This window comes from Trichosurus vulpecula, chromosome 5 (genome assembly GCF_011100635.1).
Source record: "Trichosurus vulpecula isolate mTriVul1 chromosome 5, mTriVul1.pri, whole genome shotgun sequence".
Classification (NCBI taxonomy): domain Eukaryota; kingdom Metazoa; phylum Chordata; class Mammalia; order Diprotodontia; family Phalangeridae; genus Trichosurus; species Trichosurus vulpecula.
The window spans coordinates 109,603,137-109,628,137 of NC_050577.1; the positions used below are offsets into that span (position 1 = coordinate 109,603,137).

A 25,001-nucleotide genomic window follows, 5' to 3' on the forward strand; every position below is an offset into this window, starting at 1 on the left:
TTCCTTCTCTGGATTTTCTTTTTCTTCTGCTCTGTTGCAGGGTATATAATTTAACCTATGATATGTGCACAGCCAAACAAACAGGTGTGAAGGTTGAGATCTCAAGTAAAAATGGACCTATAGAGAAAGGCAGAACTCTACTGAATACCAGGGAGGAGCAGAATTCCCTTCAAAAATATTCCCAGATCTCACTCCCTACAAATCTCTCACTACAGAGAGATTTTCATCTCTTACTCCAGATGTGTTGGCTCTGACCATCTTAGTGGAGAGAGCCCTGGACTAGGAGTCTGGGGATTCCGGTTTTGTCTAGGGCCGGTTACTAACTAGATTTGAGACCTTGGAGAAAGCTCTTTTTTGGGACTAGGTCCCCTAATCTGTAAAATGAAGGGGCTGAGTAGTTGATCTCTAAGGCCTTTCTCCAGCTCTAAAATTCTGCTGTTCGAGGATTCCCTGTTTCCCAGCCCTCCTGACCCCACCTTCGTGCCGGCCCCCCCCCCCCCCCCCCCCCCCCCGCCATTCCCTTTTCCTTGGTTTCCCCGGCCCCTCATAGGGCAAGGCTTATATTACCTCCCAGGTTCTTTTTCTATCCTAGGGAAAAGGCAGTGGGCTTGGGGGCGGGTGCATATGTGTGTGGCGGGGGGGAGAGGTTGGGGGGGGTATCGGGGAGGGCCGAGGGAGGCGGGCCCTGATTGGCTGGGGAGGGGGAGTGGAGGCACGGAGTTTCCCACAATGCCCCGGTGCGGTGCAGCCGCGGATGGATGCTGCGGGAAGGGGCTGCCATTTGCTGCCCCAGCCAGAGGCGCGCTGACCTGCCCAGTCTCCTGCAGTCACCGCCGCTCGGCCCCGGCCCCGGTCCTTGCAGCCTCTCCACCTCAGCTTGGTCCGTGGTTCCTGGGGCCGCCAACATGAACACTAGCTCAGGGAGCGGAGAGGAGAAAGGGGCTGCCGGCAGCAGCAGCAGCGGAAGCGGCGGCGGCGGCGGCGGTGGTGGCGGCGGGAGCTGCTGCCGCGGAGCCGAGGGCGGTGTACCGGACACGCGGAGCGCAGGGGCTGGAACCTCGGCGGCGGTGGCGGTGGCGGCTGCAGCAGCCGCCCTGGAGGAGCCTCAGGCCACCGGTCAGAAGGAGAAGGACGAGGCTCTGGAGGAGAAGCTAAGAAACTTAACTTTCCGGAAGCAGGTCTCTTACAGGTAGGAGACAGAGAAGCCCAGGAGACCCAGTGGTCTCCAAGTCCCTTTGAGGTGCTCCCCAAACCCACTCCATTCTCTTTCCTTCAGAACGAATATCAGGAAGTTGGAGACACCTGCCGAGCTTCCCTTCTCTTCTCTCCTCCCTCCCCCCCCCCCCCTCGCGGAGTCTTTACCCTCCGCACAGCTTCGTGTCTGGAGTCTGAGGCTGTTTATTTCCCACTCTGTTCTCGGGCTGAGCTTCTGATACCAGACTGGAAAGAGGAAAGGGTCCCTTGGTGCTTTAATTCAGAATACGGGGGTGGTGGTGGTGGTGGTGGGAAATCCAGGTAACCTGAAAGTCGTGCCTAAAGTTGCCCATCAGTCATTGCTTGCCTTAGTCACCACCCCTCCAATCCCCTAGATTTCTCTAGATGGCACCTTGGCACTAACTTAAGAACTGAGATCACTCCGACAGGTAGAAGCGAAGAACAGCTTTATACTTAAGAGGAAACATTATAGCCACACAATCTTCAACTAATAAATATATATTTATATATGTATATAATATATAGGCATATATATGTGCACATATGTGTATATATGTCTAACTAGAGACATATCCTTAGTATCATGATTTATGTTTCCTACATGTCTTCTGTGCAACAGTGTGGTGTGTGCCCAACAGTTTACTGTTGGTGTCATACTGATGAGAACTAATATTAAGGGGAACACAATCATAATCACTCCTTGGAACTATATAATTGGGGTTAGAGGAGGGAGAGTAGGAGGAAGGTAAAGGTTCTAGGTGCTGGAAGCTACTCTAGCCAGAATGGTGTGGAAGGGAAGTTCTTCCTCCCTAGTGCATCTCACTAAAAGGCAAAAATCAGTGTTATGCAGATAGGGTCAAGATATTGTCTGGTTTGGGTAGCTCAAATGGAGGAACTAGCTATCTTATGACAGATCAAGGATTGGGGTAACGTGGGGGCCATAGATTAGTGTCATCTGTTTCTTATTGAGGTTTAATAAATTGCTGGAGAAAGGGTCTGAAAAAAGCAAGCTTCTTCCTTTTTTTTTAAATTACATGTTCCTTTCCAGAAAACCATATAGAGTATCAAGCCTGTTAACCCATGTACTGTTATGTAAGCAAAGGCAGATGACAAAGGTGTGTGGGTTTGAGAGTGTGTGTTTGTGGGGGGAGGGGGCAGATATGTGAATCACTAAGATCTCTACCGACATTGTGCCTCCTTGGGGTCCCCCAGACTTACCTCTCTGTTTGCTCTAGTCATTTAATGAGTATAGGTAATGTAATTTTAACTTTTTCACTGTTGCAAAATTGCTGGTGAAGTAGTTGCATTCCAGAATTCCTGTGTTGCATTTTTGTTCCCAGTAGGTTGAGGGAATTTCCCACCTGAGTTGCTCTTTCAGTTACTCACTTAGATCACAACCAATCGGATTTCGATCTTCATATTTTGGGTTTCTAAAAATAGGGTAGGAGGGGGTGGAAGTGATGGGAAGTGATGGCTCTAGGGAGGCATGTTAGGACATAGAGCATGCTACTTCTTAGTTCTGGGGAGGCTAGAGCTGCTGTGCAATCCAGCGCTGTAATGATTAGGAGTTAATTTATGTGAATTTATATTTATATTGCTGGGTCTCTGTTTTCCATGGTCCAAAGCACTTCCTGGAATGGAAGAATCCATCCTTGTCATTTGTATCAGCTCCTATCTGTGTAGGTCTAAGGCTAACATTTGCAAGGGAAAGCAGATCAATTCCCGAAGGGATTTTCTGTCTGGTTAGGTTTTTTTTTTTATGAGAATATATTGGAGAAGATGTCCAGTGCCAGTTGGTGCTCATATCATTTTTATATGAGTGCATAACAATAGGTTTTTGAATTCCATTTTAGTGAGGTGGGTGCTCTTTAAGCTTCATTTCCTTTAAAAATCTTTATTTTATAATTTTCTGAGGTCTTGGAAAGATTTCCCTATTGTTTTGACAGTTATGACCTTTGACCTCATGCCTTATGGCCTACAAAACAGGGTCAGATGGTAGGTGGAAGGTGTGGAAGCAAGAGAATGAAGGCAAAAGACCCCTACAGATTATTCTTGCTCCAGGTAACTTGGAAAGATTAACTTCCTGACAGCCATCTGCATCAGAGTAAAGTACAGCTGGCCTGAGCCCTGAGCATGCTTGCAGATGGTCTGAAAGGAAGGGAAAGAAAGCTTTTTTGTGAAGTTAGGTGTCTGCTTGCCTAGAAGGAGCTCTTTACCTCTTTACCTCAGCTCTGATAGCACCTGGGGGAAGAGGTGAGGTCATAGCACCATAGGACCATAAAATTATAAATTTAGAGCTGGAAGAGGCTCTAGAGGTTATTGAGTCTGTCCCCCTCATTTTACAGATGAGGAAACTGAGACCTAAGTGACTTGTCCAGGGTCACACAGCTAGGAAGTGTCTGAGGCAGGCTTTGAATCCACGTCTCCCTGACTTCAAATGTAGCATGTTGTCTACTTTTTCCTGAGAAAAAAGGGGTCTGAAGAAGCTCACAATATGCATCTAACTGGAGATGGGTCATGAACTGTGTGTGTGTTGTATGTATATGGGGTTGGGGAATAGGTGGGGAGGGAGATGGTATCACAGGATCATAGATAAGGCTTCAAGTGGGAAGGAACCTTTCAGATCAGCCAGTCCATTCCCTTCCTTTTACAAATGAAGAAACAGAGCAGAAACTTACTCAAGGATATGACAATCATTAAGTGGTGGAGCTGGGATTTGAACCAGAATCTTTTGACTCCAATTATAAGGCTTTCCACAGAATCAGTTAAAATTGTTCAGGAATGCAGGTTTGAGTTTCAAGATATACTCTGCCTTATAGAGAGGTCAGTTTATTTGAATATAGCCTTAGTCTTCCATTTTTAAGTAAGTTAATAAACTTATGACTGTCAGAGGATTTAAAGTATGAGTGCCTTACCTGCTCTATTGCTTTTCTGGGCTCTTTTGAAGAACGGGAGCTTCTTGTGAAATGGCACTTGACAGAGTGAGGGAAAGGGGTTATGTTTTGGGGGAGGTGTGTGTGGGGGGGTCTCATCATCTATTTCTGTTGCTAAGGAACATATAAGCCAAGGTTTAAAAATAAATGAGGAGTGGGTGGGCATGCAGTGACTCCTGTCTTTTTAGAGACCAGAGCCCTTTTCAAAAACCTTTAAATAGCCATTTCTGGAGGCAGATTATTCATTTTGCTTGACTTTGACTTTGTTAAGGAAAATCAAGTCCTTTATACCCCAGATTTCCCCTCATTATCTCATCTTTCTTGAGGTTTTTTTTGGGGGGAACCATTTTTCCATGAGGAATTTTCCTTTCTTTCAATTCCTACTCCCCAGGCTTTGTAGACAGCTGAGCTGAGGGTTTTATAAGGCAGTGTTAGTGAGCCAGTACTTTCCTCTTAAAATTAGTACCTTTTTTCTTTACAAATTATGGTGCTGCAACAGATACATACATGCAAAGGACTATGTAATGTGTAGGAGATTATTTTTTCCTTCCATTTGGACTCCCATTTACATCAGCACAATAGAAGTTATTCTCAGAAATACACCAGCTTTCAGGGGATTCATTTAAGGTCTGGTGTGTGTGTGTGTGTGTGTGTGTGTGTGTGTGTGTGTGTGTGTGTGAGAGAGAGAGAGAGAGAGAGAGAGAGAGAGAGAGAGAGAGATGAAGATAAAGAATGAGAGAGGAGAGAGGAGTGAGAGAAGGGAGAGTGAGAGAGGAAAGAGTGAGGAAGAGTGAGAGGAGAGGAAGAGAGAAGGAGGGAGAGAAGGAGAGAGGGAGGGAGGGAGGGGGGGGGGAGAGAGAGAGAGAGAGAGAGAGAGAGAGAGAGAGAGATTGATTTTGTGTGTACACACAGATGCCCACTTGCTGCTTTTTCTCTTTCCAACTGTTCCAAATGCAGTTCTCCATGACCTTTTATCTACTTACAGATCACATCGACCCCAACATCTTTGGGCACCTGTACTTCTTCCATATTTAAACTGAAAAAATTCCCTCTGCTGGTTTGCAGTTAAGCTTATACATTCTAACACATGGCAGGGAGAAAAATATAATTGTTAAGGACTGCCGAGAAACATTCTTTCACCCACATGGCACATGCCATCTCTACGAAGATACCCTTATGAGAATTTCATATGGTGATAAAAAAATACTACCCAGGTGCAATGTGGGTGAGTATAGATTCCAATGAGAAATTCACACTTCTGCCATCATATGGGCAGCCGAGAATGAGAATAAAGGATGATTCTGAGAGGGAAGAGCACTGGGATATACTTCTTATGTTCTCACCTACTTACAAGGTGTTTTATTGCCCTTTGCTTTGGTTTCTCTATCTCTAAAATGAGGGTGGAAATACTTCCCCCTGTCCTCTTTGAAGGGGCAAGAGGAAGGTGAATTAAAACCCCTTGGCAGGTTGCTTTACACTGCTAAGACTAGAATGCTGAATATATACAAAGTACTCCAATTCAACAAATCTTTATTTAGTGCCTAACTTGGCAATAAAAGCATTATGTTAGCATTTCATTTCTTCTGTCCCCAAAGCAGGAGCATAAAAGATAGAGGAAAGGCTAATGTGAATGTAGGAAGGATGAAGCGGACCCCATTTTTACCTCTTAATTTTTGCAGAGATGGCTTATTTCAAGAAAGTCAAATAGGAAAATTAAGAATTTTCTGCTTCATGCAGTGTTTTAGAAAAGGATTCATTGGATACTTAGGACTCATAATTATTTGGTTACTTGTATGTAGTATTGTGGTAATAGTTTTAGCCTAAGTCAGATCTGGGTTCAAGATCTAGCTGTCGAACAAGCCATTTCCTTTCTCTAGAACTCAATTTCTTTACCCGTAACAGGAAAGGACTGAGCTAAATGACTTCTGAGGTTCATCCTCTTTAATTCTATGAGGTATTCAATGCTAACTCACATTTTATATAGCACTTTAAAAAGTGTTTTCCTTATAACAACCTTGTGAGGTATGTTATTATTATTATGATTGTTATCATACTTCTTATTTTGGACTAAACCCGTGCTTTAATTGGTAAAAGGAACTCCCTGTGAGGAAAATCCCTCTCCCAATAGAGATTCTCAACTACTTTGCAACTTAGAGTCACCAGAGTTTTTTTGAGGATGCTGAGAAGTTAAGACTTTCTTTTGGTCATGTGGCCAGAATGGGTCCAAAGTCGGACTTGAATCCTGGAATTCCTGACTTCCAGGCCAGCTGTTGATACACCATGCCACCTTTGTATTACAGATGAGGAAACTGAGGCTTTGAGGTGAAGGTGCTTGACTTGAACCCAGACTCTTTTCTCTAAGTTCAGTGTTCTTTCTATTACACCATCCTATCTCTTTATCTGTGAGTCATCTGCTTGTCAGAGATATTATGAAATCAGATCAATTTAAGAAGCAGAAAAAGAGCCACTGCCAATGGAAGATACTTCAGAGATGAAGATAAAGGGTATTGGAAATGATATTATAAGGCAGTTGGAAAATTGTATTTGATTTGCCCAATAAGGATTTACTTGAATTTTCTAAGACTGCCACTACTATGCAAAGTGAGGTTCACTGGGGTGATGTAATGTTAGGATAAGACTGTCACCAGTGAGCTGTTAGAAAAAGCTATTAAAAGTTTATTTTGGCCCTAACTAAACCAGATAATTTACAATGATAAGACTTCCTCCTCCTGAAGGTTACTGTGTTGTTGGGGTTTTCATGGAAAATACTGGAGTGGTTTGCTATTTCCTTCTCCAGCTCTTTTTACAGATGAGGAAACTGAGGCAAACAGGGTTAAGTGACTTGCCTAGGGTCACACAGCAAGTAAGTGTCTGAGGCTGGGTTTGAATTCAGGAAGATGAGTTTTCCTGACTTCGTGTCTGGCTCTCTATCCACTACATCGCTTAGCTGCTCTAAGATTACTACTATGTGGGATCCCACAGTTTTATACCCTTTGCATTAAATAGGGATTTCACCATTAGACAGAAAACATGGTTCTTGGAGAATATTTTTCTCTCTCTTCAGGATTGCTCAGGTTCTAAGTGAGTGTTGACTAGGAAAGAACCAGCAACCATACCTGGGGCATGCCCTCAAGTTGAGCAGGAGTGGGAAGGAAGAAACTAGGGACTCCGAGACAATAGCTTGGGGTTGCTTCTAGGGCGGCTGACATGTTGAGGGGAGAGCAGTGAGAGAGAAGCTCTCTCCAGCCTGCCATCTGGTAGGTTCCTATTTTAATTAATTTTTTTTAGCTAAGTGTTAAGCTTTGTTGTTTCTACCCTGGTGAAGGACTTAAGTTACTCTTAGGGCGGTATAAATTTGGCTCCCTAGGGCAAAGAAAGTCCCAATTGCCCCTCTAAGGCGTGAGTGTTGATTTCCTTAATGAGAAGTTGAAAAAACATTTTATCCATTTTAATAGTGCTTCTTAAAATATTCCTATCCTTCTGACCCTTGGTTCTCAATGGGATAACTCAGGAAGGCAACTTTGGCAAGGGGTTGTGGTGAAAATGGGGAAGAGGGGTTTATTCTCTGATGTGCAATGTTGTATCCAGGACACTTTATTCAATATGTATCTCCATTAGGGAGGCAGGATAGTGTAATAGAAAAAGCACTGGAGTGTCTGAAGATCTGGTTCAAACACTACCACCCTCACTCATTAGCTCTTGAGATTTTGGGTAAGTCACTTTATCCTTCTTGGCCTCAGTTTCCTTGTCTGTTAAACGTAAGGTTACTAACCAACTCTCCCTAGCTGTGTGAATCACATGAAATAATGTATGAGAAAGTATTCTGTAACCTCTAAAGGTCATACTAACATAGACCATCATGAGGTCTAGTTATTTCTTTGCCCCTTTGTAGGGCTTTGTTTTATTTTTAGGTTTTTGTTTTTATGACTCCAATGTCTTTATTCATTCAGCACAAATTTTTTTAAAGTATCTACTATGTGCCAGGCATGGTGTTGAGTGCTGGGGATACAAGATAATAATGCTTTCAGGTATCTTACATCCTAATGAAAGCATGGAATGCTCTCTCCACTGTATTTTCCAGGGCATGTAGTCAGGACATAGACTGGCTGAACAAACATTTTCTCAGATATTCAGGGAGATACTTTGGGGGCACTATGTGAAAGGCATAGGCTAGCCCACTGGGATTGTGCTATTTACACCTAATAGGTTTGAGGTAATAATGCTTACCTTATAGATACTATTTATTTCCTTCTAGGTGGTTAGGTGGGGCAGTGGATAGAGCACTAGGCTTGGAGTCAGGAAGACTCATCTTCATGAGTTTGACTCTGGCCTTGGAAACGTACTAGCTATGTGACCCTGGGCAAGTCACTTAACCCTGTTTGCCTCAGTTTCCTCATCTGTAAAATGAGCTGGAGAAGTAAATGGCAAACCACTCCAGTATCTTTGCTAAAAACCAAACCAAACCAAACCCAAATGGGTCATGAAGAGTTGGACTCTATTAAAATAACTGAACAACAACAGGCATTATATTTCCAATTATAGTGATTGCTATCAAGTGATGTAGATCTTAGTTGTATAGATAGGCTAGTTTCATTGGATGTAAATACATGAGAGCCAGGGAAAGAAGAGCACACAATATAGCTAATTATGCATTTTTCTGTGAAAGTGTAACTCATTAAAATTATGGTGTATGCAATTAACCAATGTCAAATTGCTAGCTATTTCAAAGTGATACAATATAGAGCAAAATTAAAGAAATAAAAACACCTAGGTACAAGTTAAGTACCTTCTACCAATTTTCTACTGTTATCAGTCACTGCATAGTTTATCTCTTGTTTTCATTTATACTAGAAAGAAAACCTCTAATTCTCTTCCACTTATCATTCTGGTGTCCTGATGCCTCTGGTCTTGTGTATGTTCATAGCTTCAGCTATTTTGCCAACCTCTTGGGGGCTTCAGAGTGGTATCAAAAACCTTTAACTATCTATTTGTGCCTATCAAAGAGAAGGCATTAATTTGCCTCCCAAACACTACCAATTAGCTCTGGAACACTTTAGTCCAGCCAATCCTTCTCCAAAGGAGAATATTGATTCCCTACTGCATGTACTTTGTGTTTACTTTTTCTTTCATGGTTAGACCAGAAATAGAGAGAAAAGTCGTGGCTACTTAATTTGCCTAGAGATTGTGTGAAATCCTGCAACGGTCTTTTGCCCAATTCAGATAAGGTTCTTCTGACAATTATGCTACTGTCACTAACTCCCTCTTTCTAACTGATCTAACTCAGCTTTGGTGTCAAGGTATGGTGAATTGCTTAAGAGTGTCCTCTTACGAGCTCAGCAATTCTCAATGTTGTTTTTTTAAATCTAGGTTCTTGTGTCTTTTAAAGTGAGTCAAACCATTTTTCTCCCTTTAAATGTTTTAAAAACACATTTAAACAAATGACAAACCACTCTAGTATCTTTGCCAAGAAAACCCCAAATGGGGTCACAGAGTCAGACACAACTGTAATGACTGAACAAAAACAGATAGATCATACTTCAATATTTAAATGGATTTATGAACTCATCTTCCAACAATTCAGATCATGGCTCATCCATGCCTTCTCATTTGCTATAACTCTTGTCAAAGTTAATCCTCCCCAGGGGATCTCTCCAGTATGCTAGGTCTTTTGACATGCTGTGGCTACCACAGCAGCAGAGGCTATCTATCTGTTCTTCCTTACTCTTGCTACATTATAGGACCACCACCTTTTCTGGTCATACATCTCTTTGATAATATCTTTTACACAGCTCAGAGCTGCAATTTGTCATTAGTAATATGCCTATTTACACCCACCATATGTCTCTCCATTGTCCTTTGGGTGACCTGCAATTTTATTTCTCAGAGATTGTCTTATTTTATGGTTCTCAGCCATATAGCACCACTGGAAGAAATTGGTTTCAGAAAGATTGAGTTTTTGTTTCAGGGAGAAAGTTGGGGTCAGTGAAAGTACTTCTTAGCTCTGCAAATACAGTCCAGCTTACTGCCTTCCTCCCATTCAGTTCTGGGTCCACTTTATTGACCATCTGCAGTGGACACAGATGCTATGCAGTTTTAAAAAGAGATTTGTTTTCTTCCAGGGAGGCAGTTGGTGGCACAATAGAGAGAATACTGAGCCTGGAGTCAGGAAGACTTGAATTTGAATCTGCCCTCAGATACTTACTGGCTATATGAGCCTGGGCAAGTCACTTAATCTTTGTTTGCCACAGTTTTTCCCAACTATAAAATGGGAATGATTATAACATCTAGATCCCAGGTGGTTGAGAGGATCAGATGAGGTAATATTTGTAAAGCACTTAGCACAGTGCCTGCTATATAGTGGCATTATGTAAATGTTTATTTCTTCCCCTCCCCCTTTCCTCACAGAGACTTACTTGGCTTTTGCATTCAGGTCTATGTGATTTCTGTAGAAAAAGAAAATTCTTTGGACTAAGATTAGCTGATGCCATTAACAGGCAATGTTATAATATGGAACAAATCCTGATATTAGCCAAAAAAAGCTGACTACTTTTAAGTCTGAGAAGAAGACAAACAAACCAGAATCGGCAATGGCTATCACTAAATTAATATTTTAAAAATAATACTTCACATAGGTAGGTGCACTCTTTTAAACCCGGTTAATAAAAAAATCTTCTACTTGGTTTTTGAAAGTTATAATGTAAGCTTGCTTTTCAGGGCTAATGTTAAAACTGCCTAGCTAATATGAACATTAGGTAGAGTTTATACTTTAGTCATGGAATCTATATATGTAATAAATGGACCATAAATAGAGGATTAACAGAAGTTGTCATTCTGTTTAGGAACATATACTTTCCTCCTTTCATTCTTTCTTTCTTTCTTTCTTTCTTTCTTTCTTTCTTTCTTTCTTTCTTTCTTTCTTTCTTTCTTTTTATCTGTCCATCCATCCATCCATCCGCCTATCCAGCTATCTACCTATCTATCCATCTATTCATCTATCCATCCACCTATCTACCTGTTTACCCATCCATCCATCCATCTATCCATCCATCCATTCATCCATCCATCCATCCATCCATTTGTCCATCCATCCATCCATCCATCCATCCATCCATCCATCCATCCATCCGCCTATTCAGCTATTTACCTATCTACCTATTTTCCTATCTATCCATCCATTCATCTATCTATCTATCTATCTGTCTATCTATCTATCTGTCTGTCTGTCTGTCTATCCATCCATCCATCTGCCTATCCACCTATCTACTTATTCATCCATCCATCCGTCTGTCCGTCCATCTGTCTGTCTGTCTGTGCGTCTGTCTATCTGTCTGTCTATCTATCTATATCTCCACACAGATACAGGTATATACACGCACATATACATACATATCCCTGAAATTTTTCATTTTTACTCTTAGCTGCCGGGTAAATTATTTGCACTGTTTGTAAAACTTGAAAAACCAAAGGATTGATATATAATTTTCCTATATCTTAAATACCTATAGGGATCTCAATATATTTTTTTAAAAAGCCCATTCCTTTTTTGGACAGTTCTCATTGTTAGGAAATTCTCCCTTATATAGAGCTGAAAATTGTTTCCTCTGACTTCTGCTCAATGTTTTTTATTCTTCCCTCTGATTTTAAGACTTCACGAGATTGAGCAAATAGGTGAAAGAGTCCAAGTAGGAAGGCCCAGGTCATTGTTCATAGAAGTAGGGAAGGTCAGGCAGTCAGGATTAGGAATCCAAGCTGGTATCCTAGGAGACGGAGAAAGTTAGTCCTCAGACACACAAAGGGCCCCACCTTTGAAAGGCTGAGCAAATGAGTCAGGAACCTAAGAACAGAAACTCTGTGCAGCAAGCATAGGAAGGGACAAATAACTAAACAGAAGTGGCTTGATCCAAAGTCTCCCTTTTCATAAATCACATCAAGTGGAGGAGCAAACCCCATGGACATCCCTGTAAAAAAACAAGTCTCTTTCCAAATTGTGCATGTTTATTCACACATCTTTTAAATGTTCAGAGGAGGAAAAAAAACCCAAAACAAAACAGGTTGACCACTTTAAAAAGTTTCTGTCAAGAAGCCTGGATAAAAAGAAATTGCTTAGGATTTCAGCAAGGATATGGGCATTGGTTCAGGAGGAAAGGGTAGGTGGCTTCTTGCTTAATTTGGAGTGGAGAAGGGCTGGCTGGCATGTGTTTGTTATGAGAAGGAAGCAAGACTCCAGGGGTCTAGTTGTCAGTCAGTTAGCACTTATTAAATACCTACTGTGTGCCAAGCACTGTGGTAAGTATTAGGGAGATAAAGAAAGGCAAAACAGTCCCTCCTTTCAAGGAATTCATAGTCTAATAGGGGGAGACAGCATACAAACAACTTTGTAAAACAAGGTACATAGATAAGTTAGGGATAATCTATAGAGGGAATCTGGGAAATTCTGCTTTTATCTCTTATAGAAATTGTGCAAGCCAAAAGGCTGAATTTTATTCCCCCTCCTCCCCATGCCCCTCAAACTGTATGCATAGATACTCAGTAAATATTTGAGGGAGGGTTGAAGGAAGGAGCTCCAAACAGTGAAATTAATGCTGGCTCTAACTGGTATCTTCAGACATTGTTGAATGAAGCAAACATAATCTCTCAAAGAAGGAAGATAAGGCAATCTGACAAGTTTTGAATGCCAAATGTACTTCCAGGCAGTAGCTAGGAAACAGACAGGTTTCTAAAACCTGAATAATTCTTTCACACATGAGGACAACCTCCCAGATTCCACAGGAAAATGAAACTCGATTTCAAAAATAAACTTTGAGGCTATTTAAAAGTAAAAGAACTTTTTATGAGTCAATGCTGAAACAGTTATAAAGGACTACCAACATTTTGGAATCAACTTTTGGAGAACTCTTCAGAATACTAAAGGACAGTGTTTTATTCACTGTCTTTTCTTGAAATAGCTTAGTTCAGCTGGATGGAATTTTTCTTAAAGTCTTCTTGAAAAAGAATTTTAAACCCTTTGCTTTAAAGTAGTAGCTTTATTTTCCTTTTAGGCCCCCATACACAGGCTCAAGACTGTAGCTTCCTGAATTCATACTTTAATCTGGCTGCCTTCAGGGTCAAGTCACATCAATCCAATAAACTTTATTAATTATTTGCTATGTGCTAATTACCATCCTTAGCACTGGCAGTACAAAAAAAGAGAAAAAATTAGTACTTACCCTTAAGGAACTCACATCCTAATGAGAAGACAACATAGAAACAACATGTACATATAGGATGTGTACCGTATAAATTGAGAGATGAAAGTATAGCTTTTCCCTTTAACCTTCCCCATGGTGGAGTATAAGACACCAGAGATTGCAGGGATCTTTGTTTTAGCCACATCCAGTTGGCCTCCAACCTGTCGTGTCCCAAGGTAGCCCTATTTATTCTCCCAGTAGAATTTGTCTATTAAGGCCAGGGACCGTTATATTTATTCTTTGTATCTTCTGCACCTAGTCCAGTGCCTTGACTTAGTAGGTGCTTACTACTTATTTGTTGAATTGAATTCTCTTCATACTGAAGCATCCCTTGAAACTTCAAACTCTTTGTTGGCAGTTTAGCAGAGGAAGAAGCTCATCTTTGTTCAACTAGTGGCTCAAAGGGCACTGATGCTTCCCTACATGTGTGGTCCTGATAGCTTGTGTGGTTGTTGTTTGTCCTTCATTTTCGAAGAGGACCATATCGTGGGTGATGCCTTGACTTGCTCACAAATTGGATTTAAATGAGTCAGAGTTACACAAAGTTGTCAGCCTTACACTCATTCTTCCTGAGCCATTTAAGTCTGGTGGCAGAACAAAAGTCAAGATGACTGGTACCTGGTAGGAATGCAGCCATGTTCTTTGTTACAGAAGGTCCTTTTTGAGATTCTTCCCTCTGCTAGATGCAGTCTTGTTTTCAACCATCACAGGATTTTGGAGTTGGAAGAGATCTCAGAAGTCATCTAGACTAAAACGTTCCCCCAAAAGAATCCTCACTACCCAGTGAGTGGTCATGCAGCCTGTGCTTAAAGATCACTGATGAGGAGGAGCCCACTACTTCCTGAGGTAGTCAGTTCCACCTTTGGAAAGCTTTAATTTAAAAAAATATTGATATCTTTTAAAAATCATTTCATTTCCAAATATATCCCTCCCTTTTCTCCTCCCCAGAGACTTATCCCTTGTAACGAAGAATAAAAGAGTGGAGAGTTGGTGGGGGGCAGGTAAGGGAGATAGGGGGAATCAGTTTAGCAAAATGAACCAACACATTAACCAAGTCTGAAAGTATATGTGATATTCCAGACCCATAATCTCCCCCTCTGCAAAGGAGGGAGAAAAGTGTATTTTCTCTTTTCTTCTTTAAGGTAGAAGTTGATAATTATAATGATATTAGCTTTCATTGTTAGAAAGGTGATTCTCTCCCTTCCCCTCCCCCCTATACCAAACCTAAATTTAATTCACTGAAACTTTAACCCACCGCTCCTGGTTCTGCCTTCTGAGGCCAAATGGAACAATTCTAATTCATTCTTTATATGATAGCTTTTTAATTACTTAATAACAGCCATCATTTCTTCTCTGAGTCTTCTTTTCTCTAGGCTAAATATTTCATGGTCTTTCAATATGGCATGAACTCCAGGCCTTTGACCACTCTGATTAATAATAACAATAGCAGGCATTTATATATCACTTTAAGGTTTGCAAAGCTCTTTGCGTTTATTATCTTATTTGATCTCTCCTCTGGACATTGTCCAGCTTATTAATTTCCTTCCTAAACTATCATATCTAGAACCGGGCATGATACTTCAGTTGAGTTCTGATGAGGGCAGAATACAGTGAATTTATCATTCCCTTGTTCCTGGATGCTATAGATCTCTTAATGAAGCCTAAGTCTGTTACCTTTTTTTTTTTGACAGCTACATCACATTACTGACTCATATTGAGGTAGTATTCTACCAAAACCTTTGAATTTTTTTTTCAGATAAACTACTGTTTAACCATACTTTTCTAATTTGGTACTTGTAGTTTTTTTGGAACCAATTGTAATATTCTAAACCTTTCAAGAATGTTATTGATTCTTATTCTCTTATCCAGTGTGTTACTCATCAGTTTCACTTTAGTGTTGTTGGTCAATTTGATAGGAATGCTGTTTATTCCTTTATTCATGTCATTGATAAAAATATTAACCAGCCCAGAGCCAAGAAGAAAGTCACTGGAGGCCTCCTTCTGAGCTGACATTGAACCGTCAATAACTATCCTTTGACCATTCAACTTTTGAATCCATCTAATTGTATTATCATCTAGTGGACTTCTGTCTGTTCCAGCAGGATAGTACCCATTACTTTGTCAAACCCTTTGCTAAGGTCTAGGTAAACTGAAGCTACAGCAACGTTCCTATCAGAAGAAGGGATGGGGAGTGGGGGAAGGTTTTTTTGGCCATGATTTTTCTTGAAACCAGGCTGACTCCTTGTGATCATGGCTTCTTTTTTTCTAGAACCAGAATAGTAATACATTTTAGAATCTTACCAGGAATTGAAGTTCGGCAGCCTATAGTTTGCAGACTCTGTTCTCTTCACATTTTTTTAAAAATTGGGACAAAATTTTACCTTCTCGAATCCTATGGTCATTTTCCTATTTTGCACAGTCTTTCAAAACTTACCAACATAGGCTGAGCATTCACATCAGCTGGTATTTTCAGTAAGAGGATGTAGTCTATCTGGGCCAGATGACTTGAATTCATCAAGGGTAACTAGCTATTTTCTTGTTATTACTTGGCATGGGTGTTAACTCCCTAGTAGCCTCTTTGTTCTGTCCTTACCAATACAAAGGTCATTCTTTTTGACAGAGAAAACAGAAACAAAATTAGATTTGAGTACGCTGAGAAATGTGGTCCAATCTCTTCTTTGATAGTCTGTTTTTCCCTAATATAGAATAAAAAAACCCCACAAGTCTTTTTTGTTCTCCTTATCCTTCCTTACCAGGCCTGGTTTATTTCTATCTTTAGCATTTCTAGAACTATTCTTATAGTACCACGCTATGCTTTTGGATTCATCCTGTTACCTGTCCTTGTTCCCATCTTCTGTTCATATCCTTTTAAAAGTCTGAGTTGACTGGAGTTATTTCTGCCAAGCTTATTGGGCATGCATCTCCATCAGTCTCTCCAGGCAATTCCTATTTCTTCTCATTGGAATCGTTTCTTTTTGTGTCTTCAAAATTTCATTCTCGAGTTTTCCTTTCCTTCTGGACTTCCTTCCCTTGTAGAATTTAATCCATGGCGTCTTACTTATCCTTCCTTTAGACTCCTTGAAATATACTCTCCAAAACTCTAGGGTGAACATCAGACAGTGATTGGCTTTCCTTTCCTTTTCTATCTTAGACTCTAAGAAACTATAGTCACTTCTCACAGGATTCCTATTATGCCCACCCCAGCAACCATTTTCACCTTGCTGGTGAATCAGATCCAGAACAGTACTTCCCCTTGTTAGCTTTCACCTTTAAAAGAATGAAATTATCATAAACACAAGTCAAAAAGATATTACGTGCTTTGTTTTTGGCAGATAGAGAGCTATAATTGATGTCTGAACAATTAGAAGTCCCCCAATATTACTATATCATGCTTCTGTGACAGATTTGTGATGTGTTTTCTCAATTCCTTATCTATTTCCTCCTTCTGTTCAGGTGGTATATAGTGTACTCTGATAGTAAAGTCTCTTCTATTTCTGCCCCTGTTGATTTTCATGAAAATGGTCTCCACCATCTTTCTGCCTTATAGATTTTCTCATAAGAGTATGCTCTTATGGTATAACCTATCCAGTTTCTTTAGAATAAGGTGCACTCCTTCAGAGCCACGTTCTCATCATAGGTCTCATCCCACCAAGTCTCAACAATACCTAAAAGGTTAAATTTATCTCTTTGTGTTAGAAATTTTAGCTTCTCTGGCTCATTGCCTAAAGTTCAAAGCATTTGTTTATAGATATTTCAGGCTATGGGTTTTACTCTTAGCTCCTTTCTTTGATTTTTGTCTCCTATCTCAATTGCTATTTTTCCTGCATTGCAACTACTCTCTAAGGTCTTGAGCTTGGTGAATGAATGTGCTCAAATCCCATCCTTGACATTCACTAGCTGTGTGACTGTGCCTGGGCAAGTCACCTAACTGTTCCGTTGCTTAGGTGTTTGCTTATCTTCTAATTCATGGACAGTTGTGATTTGTGTTGAAAGTTGTGTTCCTATTCTGAGATTTCCTTACACTCAAAAAAAATCACAGAACCTTTGCCTGTTTGCGTGTGAGAGCTGAGAAGGGCATATCTTGGGAGCCAGAGAATCACTGTGTTTATGTTGCCTATGGCTCCGCCCTGCTCCTTCTAATTTCTACATTCTAGTGTGAATCCTTGCCATATGTTGGGATCTGTGTATGGCTAATGGATTCTCAAGGAGACTGGAGGAGTGGGTTGGGCTATAGTAAGATGTTTACATCTTATGACTTTAGGACTCTGAAAGAGCAATGCTACCCCATTTGGTTTTTATCTTTCTCGAAGAAGCAGCCTCCCCAGCATTAACCAGGGTGTGGACTCTAATTGTGAATGAGAGTTTTCATTTTTATATATTATACACCCATATATATATATACATATCTCAGTCTATCTATACATGTGCATATGAACAATAATCCCTTGCATTTGTATAGTGCTTTACAAAGCACTTTCCTTACAACAGCCCTGTGAGGTAGGAGAGGTAAATAGAATTATGCTGATTTTACAGATGAAGAAATTGAGATGAAGAAAAGTTAGTGTGACCCAAGATCACAGGTAGTAAATAGTAAGGCAAGATAAGAACTCAGATCCTTTGACTTCTAATCTAGCACTTCCCCCCCCTCCATATCACTTTGCTTTATATAATATTATATGTGAGAATTGGACTATAAGGAAGGCTGAGTACTGCAGAAACAGTATTTTGGAATTATGGTACTGGAGAAGACTTTTGAGAGTCTTTTGGATAGCATGGAGATCAAATAAGTCAATCCTTAAAGAAATTAATTCAGACTATTCATTGGAAGGTCAAATAATGCACTGAAGCCTAGATACTTTGGCCACCTAATGAGAAGACAGGACTCACTGGAAAATACCCTGATGCTGGGAAAGATGGAATGCAAAAGGAAAAGAGGACAGCAGAGCATGAGAGAGAGAGGTAGATAGATAGATAGATAGATAGATAGATAGAGTCCTAGAAGCAACAAACATGAGCTTGGATAAACTTAGGGAGATGGTGAAGTATAGAGGGGCCTGGCATGCTATGGTCCATGGGATCATGAAAAGTTAAACACAATTGGATGACTAAACAGCAACAACATGTGTGTATGCATATATATGATATATACAAACATATATATTAAGTGACTTACTATTTTCAAGTTTGCAAAGTATTTTATAAACTCTATCTCATTGGAATGTCATAGAAGCTTGTTGAGCTATGTTCTCAAGGTGAACATTTATTAAACCTTTGCTACAAGTCAGATGCTAAGTGCTGGGGCTAAAAATGTAATCAAGAAGAAAGACAGTCTCTTCCCTCAAGGTGCTTCCATTCTAATGGGAGAAGAGAGTACATAAGAGGGAGCTGAAAATGAATGGAGGGGGTGCAGTACCCATGAGGAGGCATGTTGACAAAACCCAGAGAATCAGAAGCAGAGATGCGATAGGAATGAAGGAACTGGAGTTTCTGAGAGGAACTCATCAATGGAGAAGGGGAGAAAGCGCAGAAGGATGTTCCAGGGTAAAAAGACCATAGGGGATAAGGGAAATTCAAGGATTAGAAGGCTGCTGAAGCATGATGGTGAAGTCTGGAGAGTCATCCAGTATTATCATCATTATTTTACAGATGAGAAAACTGGACCTCAAAGGGTTTAAGTGACTTGCCCAAGGTAATACAACTAGTAAGTGGCAGAGCCAGCATTTGAATCCAGGTATTCTGACTCCAGTTTTAGCATCCCCTCCCCTGTGTTGCCCCTCATATGTACATATGACATAGGCATCGACATAAATATAGATGGGGAGTATTATACATGCATGTGTATATATATATACACACATAATTTCTCTCTATGGAAGTTATTTAGCAATATTTCCACTTAAGTCATTTAATTTATATTACTTTATCTGAATTGCTTAGTTATAAATGACAGAATTGGAACAAGACACTGTCTGCTCCACCAGCTTAATATTTTAGGAGGTTCAGCCACTTTATTGAATATCTGACTTGATTACTCTAAGATTATAAGAGAGAGTGTAACTTAGGCTGTTTCGATTTAGTCTTTATCCTCTCCAAAAGCAGGAAGAAAGGAATGTCTCCTTCCTTAGCTTTGGTTGCTAGGCAGCTGCAGTTTCATTGTAAGGGAGATTCAGTTAAGGTAATGACATCGCATCTCCAAGAATAGCATGTCAGCTTTACAGGAATTGCGTTTTTAGCCTACATATAGCATACATTCATGTGGTTGAGGGTATTCCAGGGGAAGAAATACTCATTTAACCAGATTTGGTGAATGTAGCAAGGCAGTGGAAAATAGCTGAGCATCTTAGAGCCTCACCTCTGATCCACTAGTGATTCCAGCTGATAAGCAGGCTACTTTGGGTTTTAAGGATTTAGGAATGACGTCTGAATGTACAGCTGGACGACAGGTAAGCCATGTCAGTTTAATCTCATTATAACAAAGGCCATTTCCATGGGGGAAAAACAACTCTGTTTATAAGATTGCTAAACCTCAATCGATTGTTCAATTATTTTGAGCCATATTTGATATGACACTACTGAAGGTCCTACTCTGATGTCTCAGAATAAGAATAAAAATAGTAATGATAATAATAGCTAGACCTTACGCGGCACTTTAAATTTGCCAAGTTCCTTACATATTTTATTTCATTTGATCCTTACAATAACCTTGTAAGTTTGATGTTTTTATTTTCCTGTTTTATAGATGAGGAAACTGAGGCCAATAGAGGTTAAGTGACTTGCTCAGGGTCACACTGCTAACGTACCTGAGGCAGGTCTTGAAGTCAGATCTTCCTGACTACAAAGCTAGTGCTTTTTCCACTGAGCCACCTAACTGTCTTGTGATAGTGTAGACAGAGGAGATTGTGGGTTCTCAAAGACTCTGCCTGTAGAGGACAAGTTATGGAAGGTTCTGTCAAGTTGGAGAAGCTTTGAATATGGGCTCATTGGGAACTCCACATGCCTTCTGAGGACCTTCCCAACTGACTTGTGGAAGAAAAGGAAGACAACTACAGGGGGATGGATTTTTCTTTATTTTAATTTTTTTTTAGTGATGGCAACTAAGGAAGACAGTCTACTAAGGGATCAATACTGTGAGCTGCCTTGGTGGAGGGAATATCCAACTGAAAAAAATCACAGATCATCAAAATAAGTATTTGAAAACAACTAAATTTTGATATGTCTGAAGATTGGGGCAGGTTTTCTGAATTCATTGTAGTGACATTTAGCCTGTTCTTAGATGCCTTAAAGATTGAAAGTAAAGTATACTAGGTTAGTGTACTTTTGCAATATGTAAATTTGTAAGTATATGCTTTTACAAGTGTATTTAGGTTTCAGGTTAATGGATATGGATGGGTCTAAAGTGGAGGTTGTAAACCTTTTTTATGTTATGGGCCACTTTGGCAGTTTGGGAAAGCCTGTGGACCCCTTTGTAGCACAACATTTTTATTGAATAAAAATAAAATACATAGGATTATGAAGGAAACTAATTACTAAAATACAAAGATCAAAATACTTGAAAAAACAAGTTCGTGGACATTGTGAAAAACTTTTGACCTAGATGGAGAAAAGTATGAGTTAGGTTTGAAAGATTACAAAGGAGATATCAAATCATGAAATTATTCATTGGTTTAATTACAGTGAGAGGCAGTGTGGCAGTGTGGGTGGAGGACTTAACTTGGAGTCAGGAAGTACTTCATTCCAGACAAGTCATTTAACCTTTTACTCAGGCAACTCTCTGTGACTATGAATTACAGATGAGTTGCTGATGTGATCAATACAGGGGGAGTCTTCACTAGGAGTTTCCTATATTATAAGTCTAGATGGAATAAAAATACTAACACTGACAGATGTACCTTTATTGTTCTTTAACAATTTTTTTGAGATCTTTTGTTTTTACCTCACCTTCATTTTCAAATGTATACCTCCTCCTTTCCCTTTCTGCAGAGCAATCATGTTGTGGTGTGTGTGTGTGTGTGTGTGTGTGTGTGTGTGTGTGTGTGTGTATGTTAAAAAAATAAAAAATAAAGAGGCACAGGGGAAAGAAATTTAGAAAAACCAACCGAGACATCAACTACAACACACCAAATGCAGTGCTTTGTACCTATATTCCCTACCTCTGCAAAGAAGGGAAGGAGCTATGTCTGATATATCTTAACCTCTCAACGCCTCAGTTTCCTCACCTGTACAGTGATGAAGTTGGACTCAATGACTTCTAAGGTCTCTTCTGTTAGGATGTGAGCTTGAAGAGGACTGTTTTTGCTTTTCTTTGTATCACCAACATTTTGCATGCCTAGCACATAGTAAGTGATTAAAAATGTTTGTTGACTGATTGACTCCCAAGTCAAAATCTCTCTTCCTATCATCTGTCACATACAACATGAATGCCACCTAACCTGGCAGTGGAGATCTAGTTCTTACTGTTTAGAGAGTTCTCTGGTGAAGAGTGTTTTCTCCATTCCTTCTATAGTCTGGACTAATGATTACAAAACTCCCATTTGCCATAAAAATAAATAGGTTTTATTCTAAGGTACATTGAGGGTAGTGTTGAGTGGGCAAAGTCTATTCCCCCTTGAGAGGGAAAATATTCCCCCATTTAAGATAAAAATGCCTCTTTCTGAGAGCAGATGGTCTGCCTGGAAGAGGTCTTTTGCTTCCAGTAAATTTCCTTCCCATTTGAGGCAAAGCAATTCTTCCAGGAACTAAGCAGAATGCCTGGAAGAGGCAATTTACCTCAAATAGGCAAACCCACAGAGGGCTCGCTGTTATTCCACTGAGGCGCTGGGCTTAGGATTTTCATTGTGATTGGGCCTCTTTATGGTGTGGCGATTCTTTAGCCTTTTATTGTCCAAATATTTATTTCTAATTCCTCACAACTTTAGCAGGACAGGTAAAAGTCATCATGCCCATTATTTAAGTGGGAAAATTCAATCATGGGAGCGTTGAGGGGAGTGGGGTTCAAACATATGACATAGGCCTGGGTCTGGGTTTAGGCAAAATAATCAGTGTCTCTTAGAGAAATCAATTATGTTGGGACGAGAAGAGAGAAGAAGGGATGTTGAAAGATTCTAATGCTCAGGTAGAATCGTCTTACCTGTAAAATGTCTCTTGTGGAACTGTCTGGGATGAAGTAAACATTTATTAAGTGTCTACTCGGAACTGTGCTAAGTGACATTTTCTCTCATTTGGTCCAGGAGAGAATTGTTGATTGAGAATGTCGGTTTCTGGAGAAGAAATCCTTCTTCACTCAGAATCAAGTATCCCTCCCAGAGGGGAAATGATTCAATCAACAACCAACCAACCAATGAATATTTTTTAAGGACTTACTATGTAGCAGAAATTTTCCTTTTCTCAAAGATGGTTCAGCTGAGCTGTGTGGGACAGTGGGAAGAAGGCTAACCTTGGAATCAGGGTTCTGGGGTTCAGATTTTGGCTCTGCTGCCTTCTACCTCTCTGCCTCTAGCCGAGTCACCCACTCTTTCTGGACCTCTATTTCCTCAGCCATAAAGTGAAGGGCTTGGACAAGTTGACCTCTGATATTCCTTCTAGCTCTAAATCTTTGACCTTCCTATTCAATTTTGGATCCAGCTCACTGTCCATTTTTAGTGCTTGTCCCAAATATGTGTACTGATGGACAGGCTCTATAAGTTACAGGCGTTTTTCATCATCTTGTTGATTTTTAATGTATGGATAGTTAAGTCAATCAGCCAGTCAGTAGGCATTTATTAAGCACCTACTATGTGCCAGGCACTTTGCTAAATGCTAGGGGTACAAATAAAGGCTAAAGACAGTTCCTGTGCTCAAGGAGCTCACAATATAATGGAGGAGACAACATGCAACAAGTATGTACATACAAGTCATATACAGGATAAATAGGAAATGATCAATAAAAGGAAGAAATTAGAATTAAGAGATATTGGGAAAGGCGTCCAGTGGAAGGTGGGATTATAGCTATGTCTTAAAGAAGTCAGGAAGCAAAGATAAGAAGGGAGAACAAACTCTTTTGAATGCTTATGGGTCTCATTTTGAAGTTTCTTCAATATTCCCAAGCTGAAGGGAGTTATGGTGATGTCATTCACAAACAGAAGCAGTTGAAAGACCACATCATTTATAGGCTGCATGAGGTATTGGATAGAGCACTGAAGTTTGGATTCAAAGGACCAGGAATTGAATCCTAACTCTTCCGGTTATTAGCTGTGTGACCTTGGGTAAGTCACTTAATTTCTGGGTATAGTGAGGCAGGGGCGGCATAGTAGATAGAGACTTCACTTTGGAGTCAGGAAGACCTTGGTTCTGGTTAGACTAGATGACTTTTCATGATTCTTCCAGCTCTCAGTCTATGATCTTTTGTATTGACATTCTGTCATTTGTGTACATTGTTTGATACTGATAATCAGAGAATCATGAAGCAAATCTTTGTGACTCTTTGGAGCTAAGGTTCAGGCTTTCAGGCTAAGCTCCTCCATGAAGCCTTCTCTGGCTCTCACCATTGTTAGTGTTCTCTCTTGCCTCTGCAGTAGACTGTAATATCCCTGAGCACAAAAATTGTTTTGTTTTTGCATTCTTATTGCCTTAAAAAGTGCTTTTTAAATGGTTGTTGAATTGCTGAACTGAAAGTGTGTTGAATGCCTCAGTTGCTGAATCCACCAAGGAATCTTGCATGATTTTAACATAAGCATGGGAGGTGACTTGTTAGAAAAGAGAATTTTAAAACAAATTTATTTATTTATTTTTAGTTTTCAACATTCACTTTTATATGATTTTGAGTTTTAAATCCGCCCCACCCCCCGACAGCTTGCAATCTGATTTAGGCTATACGTGTACAATTATATTACACATATTTCCACATTAGTCATGTTGTGAAAGAAGAATCAGAACAAAAGGGAAAAAACCACAAGAAATGAAAAAAAAGAGAAAATAGTATGCTTTGATCTGCATTCAGACTCCAGAGTTCTTTCTCTGGCTGTGGATAGCATTTTCTATTGTGAATCTTTTGGAATTATCTTAAATCATTGTATTGCTGAGAAGAGCTAAGTCTATCGAAGTTGGTCGTTGCTTAATGTTGGTGTTGCTGTTACTGTGTACAATGTTGTTCTGGTTCTGCTCACTTCACTCAGCATCAGTTCGTGTCGGGAGAAGAGAATTTAAGGCTGCATTTTGCTCTACTGAGTCAAACGCCTTTTTGATACTCAACATATAATAATCACAGTAGGAACGTGTATTCTCTACTCCTTTCATACAATTGCATGACTGTGAAAATGTGGTCTTCTGTAGAATATCCTTTACAAAATCCTCTTTTCTCGTATTTTCAATCAATTCTCATTCTTATGAAAATTTTATACATCATTATTATCACGTATACTTATTATAGTATTTTCTTTAGCATCCCACTGTTCCATATGCATTTAGAGTGAAATTAGGGAGGGAACTTCTGCCTACTTGCTCTAACATCTAAAGCATTCTTCATCTAACATATTGTGTAAATATCTATCAGTTGTACTGCAATTGTTAGAATTATTTCGTGGTCCATCACATCATTAATCTACTTCTTTTGTATACCAGTTACAATGTGGGTGCTGAGGATAGAGGGAGC

General features: G+C 40.0%; 1 protein-coding gene across 1 annotated transcript in view; it reads left to right on the top strand.

Moving 5' to 3' along the window:
• Positions 1-754: 754 nt before the first annotated feature.
• The window catches only part of DGKI (diacylglycerol kinase iota), a 569,495-nt gene continuing 545,248 nt past the window's right edge, over positions 755-25,001 (top strand). The window contains 2 exon segments of the mRNA XM_036761364.1: positions 755-825; positions 827-1,189. Coding sequence (XP_036617259.1) covers positions 755-825; positions 827-1,189 — 434 coding nt within the window.